This window comes from Apodemus sylvaticus, chromosome 10 (genome assembly GCF_947179515.1).
Source record: "Apodemus sylvaticus chromosome 10, mApoSyl1.1, whole genome shotgun sequence".
In the NCBI taxonomy this organism is placed as follows: domain Eukaryota; kingdom Metazoa; phylum Chordata; class Mammalia; order Rodentia; family Muridae; genus Apodemus; species Apodemus sylvaticus.
Window position 1 is genome coordinate 46,228,989 of NC_067481.1, and position 5,249 is coordinate 46,234,237.

The following is a 5,249-nucleotide window of genomic DNA, read 5'->3' on the forward strand; positions in this document are numbered from 1 at the left end:
CTTAACAACACATGGATCCAGATGTCCAGCTGTCAAAATAATTTGTAAAGGCTTAATCCAATCCAAGCTCTGTAAGTCATCCTGAGCTACAGCTTACTGTTCTCAGACCTGCAGCATTATCCCTCATAAAACCAAATGCCCACTTAGTGGCTGAGTGAACGGATTCAGAAAACAGGCTTCTGCCTTTTGAATAATTGAGCAGACAAAGCTGTAATGTGAGACACTCAGAAATAGTTTGGCTGCCTTCACTAAGCTCTTGGGGGGTTTTCTCTCCTCTGCTCCCAGATCTCTTGCCTGACTGTGGAAAGGGAGAAGCTAGTACCAGAAGAAAACTGATCAGAGACTCTATTATGAGCGTTGTTACTCTTCTCACTGACTGTGAGAAAGCCCACTGTGAGAAAGCTGCTGTTCTCTGCAGGAATGTCCTGGATCAGAACTGAAGGTGTGTGTGTGTGTGTGTGTGTGTGTGTGTGTGTCTGGCCTAACCTGGCTACCACAACCATGATCCAATAGAACCCTTAGACCCTGGGCAATAGCACCACCTCCTACTCCTGAAATAACTTTTAGGAGATGGATTAGATCAGCCTGAGAGCCTAGCCTACAGGCCTTGGTGTCAGCGCTGAGACACTGAGCCGCCCATCCACTGCGAGAGGCAGGGCAGACACTCACATTCTGCTCTTGCTAGCTAGCTCCTTCCACCCTGGCCTCAGCCCAACATCTCCTGCCTCTGCTGGTTTCTCAGACTGGGGAGAGCCCGTCAACCACGACAGCTTGCTTCCCCAGCTGCTGATATGCAAGTCAGAGCAGAACCACAACCGCAGAGCACATGAGGGAAATGGGACAGAGACACAAACATCCTGTCCTTTCTGTACCAAGTGGCTCCAGCTCGAGACTCAGAGTCACCAAGATGATTGTTTATGTGGGACAGAACCACCCATCGACTCTTATAAGTTCATCCTGCCTGGACTCCCAGCTAGGAGAGCCAGAATTTCTCTCCTGTCCTCGGACTTCTCCAGGGCTGCTACTCTGCTTGTGACTTTGATGACAGGAGACAGCGGCCAAGGGCTGAGCAGGATGAGCAGTGTTTCTTAGAGCCAGGGCAATTCTTCTTAAGGTAGTGTGCTCAGGTTGAAAGGTCTTTGTCCAGTTTAAGGGAAGGGTGCAGAGCCCTCCCCTTCGCTGTGATACCTTGTGGGGGTCTTTCTCAAAGGTCCAGGGGTTTCCCCAGGCGAGCCTCACCTGGTGTAAGAACGTTTCCAGTTGAAAACCTCCTCCAGATTGGAAGAAGGGGAAACCTCTTGCTTCTGAAGGCCTCCCCAGCGACGCCGACCCCCTAAAAATGAAGTCCTGCGTCTGCTCAGTCCTTTCATTCTCTCTTCCATTCGAAAGAATTCAGTAAGGGCCCTGAAGGACTCCAAGATGACCTCGTGGCTCCATGCTGGGAAGGGCTCAGGGCGCAGGAAGCCACAGTGGCCTCCTTGGCTACTGAGCAGCAGGAAGAAGTACGGGTTACTGTGGAAGAGTTCCGCAGGCAGAGTGCGGTCTGGAGGTCCACACACCGGGTCGTCAGCACTGCAGATGCACAACACAGGCACTGCAGCCTCGTCCACATCCCGGAGCGGATCATTGAGATCCCAGTAGGTATCCCAACTGATGGGGAAACTCTTGGTGTGGCAGAACAGGGTCTCTTCAAACTCTCTCAGAGAGCCACTCCTGAAGAGCTTGCTGGTGTCCACTGTGTCTTCCAGGGCAGAGGCATACCTGACCACAGGTGAATGAGACAAAGGGATAGAGAAATCAGAACATGAGATGACAGGCAAAGTTACTGCGGAGGCGGCGCCCAGGCCAGAGTCTAGCCACAGAGACTTTGAGCCTTTGAAATACAGAAAAGAATGGGTCTGGTGGCAAGGATCTTTGATCCCAGCTCTCAAGAGGCAGAGGCCCGGTGGATCTCTGGGAGTTCCAGGTAGTGACTATCAATGAGTCTTGGTCTCTCAGTCGGACAACCCCCGACTCCCTCACACATAAGCAAACAACACAGCCCCTTTTAAAGACCTATTTCATGTCTGTGAATATTTTGCCCATGCAAATCAGAAGCTCCCCAGGAGCTGGACTCACAGATGGTTGTGAGCCACCATATAGGTGCTGGGAGCAGAACCAGGGTCCTCTGCAGAAGCAATGATGCTCTTAACCACTGGGCCATCTTTCTGGTCCCCCAAACCCTTTTCATATTGTAGCCATTATTTAAGATCAGAAGATTTCGGATATAATGCATAGGTTTGGCTTCTCTGTTGGGATGATAATTTCTTCTCTGTCACTCCTATAACATTTGCCTTTGCAGCTGTTGACTAGGGATAATGCTCTCTGTAACCTCAACTTTTGACCCTTTGTAAGGAACTCATGACCTGTCTCCTCTGAGGTTCATCCTGAGAGAACTCACTGTTTCAGACAATTCAAACGAGGAGGCGATATCTCTCCCTCTCTCACAATTAATCGCTGTTTTATTCCATGTACTGCCTGTGTTTTGGGGTTGAATGCATGCCTGGTGGGATGACCTTGGTCAGGGACACCGACACCTGAGGCATGCACTCCTAGCAAGTGCTTGGTGGCAGGCAAAACAACTGGGACTATAATCAGTCTATTAGATGGTTTCCTAAATAGGGGCTCGCAAACTACTGCACTGGGAAAAGGGACCTCTTAGTTCCCAGGGGAGGGTTTGGAAGGATCACAAGGAGGCCAGGGTGGGCAGCTCAGTCCTTTAGGTAGAGTAATCAACCTAGTCAGTTGACTTTAGATCTGTGTGTGAGTTTCCAACCCCAGACTTCCATGGGAAGGGTGGCTCCTAAAGGCCCTGGCTTCTTCACCATTCCCTTACCCAACTTTCTGGCTTGAGCCTGTGGTCAGCACTGAAGGGGTCATTGTGGAGTGGAAACTATGGCAGTTCAGCTAGACTAGAATACCCTGTCCCCGAACTAAACCTCTGAGTTGCCATGGCTGCGCCTCTCATTCAGCCTCATGGTTTGACCTTTTCAAAATAGAAGGTGGTAAAATGGCAAAGAAAAAAAAAGTTCTGATTGGCAGGTCAGGGTCCTGTGTTTTCATATAAAATGGTCACAGCACCTGCAGAGGTGTTAGTATTAACTCCACTCAACTGAAGGGGGAGTGAGTCTTAAAGGGGCTGGCTGAGTCCTGACCCCTAGCCGGGCTGACCCCATGTCCTGGGTTTTCCTGTTTGTTGCCTCTGACCTCATTTTTGCCATCTCTTAGGAAAGACTGGAAATGTCATTCAAGTGGTTTCTGTGGAACAGTCTTGCCTGGTGTTAAAATTGTTTTCTCTCTGGAGATCTAAGAGTTCAGTGGTGGTTTTTGTTTTTTAGCAGATGTGTGCAGTGCCCGATGCCTGTAATCTCAGCACTCAGGAGGCGAAGGCTGAGGATCTGGAGTTCAGGGGCACACACCCTCAGCTGTACAGCCTGAGTCGTGTGGGACCTTGACTCAGAAAGAACAAACACACAAATAAGTGTTGTGTACTCACCTAGAAACATGTAAAACATCTGTCAGATTGAAGAATTTTAATAAATCAAAGGCTGCACATCTCTCATTCCTGCCACCTCCTGGCTCAGAGTCTGAAAGTAAACACTCTGGACAGATAATCGGCTACAATTGCTTCCAGAGCCCTGTTTGCTGACCTATCTAGCTATGGACTAAATGCTAAATGTCAGGTGCAGGCCTTTGCTGACCACCGGTTGCTAGGACACCTGAGACTGAGATGAACTGATGCGGCCCTGATGGAGGCCCTGGGGCTATCTATGGCTTTGAAACTCACTTTCCTAGCTCTGTGTCAATTATAGGGTTTGAACAGCTTTGAAAACCTTGTGAGAACTTTGCCCCAACCTTCCCACAATGGTCTGTTTCCATATGAGGCAGAGATGTAGACTTCTATTCCCGTTACCCACCTGCTGAGAGCGATTTTCTGGTGCAGCAAGAACCCGCGTTCATAGGGCCAAGGCAAGCCAGCCTCGAACCACTCGCGACAGCGTAGCACTGGAGAGATGCAGGCGGCGCCGGTCACATAGCTGGAGGAGCCGCACTCCCCCAAGTAGGACAGCAGCAGCGCGGACCCTGAACCTTCGCTCACCGCAAACAGGGGGGCCGCCGGGTGTCGGAAGCGAATGTAAGTCACCGCCTCCTTGAGGTCGGACGGGTCCCCGAAAGGCTGTAGTCGGGGACTGACTAGCGGGCAACCGTGGTGGCCGCGGCGATGGAAAATGACCGGGTAGTAGCCGCGCTCCAGGGCGAGCAGGCAGAGCCCCAGTACATTGCGGGTGAGGCGTCCCCATGCATTGGGGATTACCAACAGCACGGGAGGGAGGCTCCCAGGGTTGGTGACCCGGCGGCCCCTGGCACAAGGTCCTATGACCCAATCCAGAGCCACCAGCCCATCATCTGCCAGCTGCAGGTACTCACGGGCTAGCTCAGGCCCGGGCCCGACTGGCAGGATGAAGTGGCAGAAGGTCTGCAGGTGGGGCCACGACAGCCAGGAGCGCGGACTGGGTTCCAGCGCCGCCGAGCGTCGCAGAGTGCGCAGCAAGCACTGGGCCAGCGCCGACGGCTTGCAAATGAGGCTGCAGCCCCCGGGGAGCGGTTCGCGCCGGTCGCTGAACTGATCCGCGGGGCCTCCGCTCACCACCTCCTGCTCCTCGTGGTCCCGGACCGGGGTTCGCGCTCCGACAGCGCGTTTCCAGGGGCGCAGGAGGAGCAGGACGAGCGCGGCCAGCAGCAGGGCGAGGGCGGCCGCCCACGGAGGCATGGCCTGGCAGGGCAGTCCCCGGCGGGAGGCACTGGGCTGCAGGGAGCGGAGCTGTCCCCCTCGCCCGGTTCCCCGCTCTGCCCGCGGCTCCGCCCGGCCGCCGGTGGCTGTCAAGAGTCCTCCCAAGCGGGAGGGCGCGCGCGCTCCGGATTGGTTGCAGCCAGGCGGAGACAGCCAGTTCGGGTCGAGCTCCCCTCACCCGCCCCCCCACCCCCGCCCCCCAGCCCTTTGTACAGCGATTGCGACAAGCTGGAGCAGAGGGTGAAAGAGAGCCGGGCCACAAAGGGGGAGCGGGGACCTGAGGGCCAACCAGAGAGAGCAGAATACGGAGGAGTTGCGGGGAAAGGATGGGGGGCCCCCCGGGGTGAACATGAGGCGCCTGCTTCTACCCCTGCCCTCTGTGAAGTCTGGCTGCCAGGGGAGACCCTGGGTCACTGCG

At 54.3% G+C, this 5,249-nt stretch overlaps 1 protein-coding gene across 1 annotated transcript; it reads right to left on the reverse strand.

Moving 5' to 3' along the window:
- Window positions 1-899: 899 nt before the first annotated feature.
- Window positions 900-4,940, reverse strand: Abhd15 (abhydrolase domain containing 15). The gene is made up of 2 exons (XM_052196180.1): window positions 3,957-4,940; window positions 900-1,761 (listed from the first exon to the last, which is right to left on the reverse strand). The coding sequence occupies exons 1-2, from the start codon at window positions 4,808-4,810 to the stop codon at window positions 1,236-1,238; spliced, it is 1,380 nt and encodes a 459-aa protein (XP_052052140.1). The 5' UTR covers window positions 4,811-4,940; the 3' UTR covers window positions 900-1,235.
- Window positions 4,941-5,249: the final 309 nt, after the last annotated feature.

Bases quoted from the DNA above. Each gene is read 5' to 3' on its own strand.
- Abhd15 (XM_052196180.1), bottom strand. From the start codon at position 4,810: ATGCCTCCGTGGGCGGCCGCCCTCGCCCTGCTGCTGGCCGCGCTCGTC. The intron at 1,762-3,956 runs GTGGGTAACGGG...ACCTGTGGTCAG, and splicing joins CAGAAAATCGCTCTCAGCAG to GTATGCCTCTGCCCTGGAAG.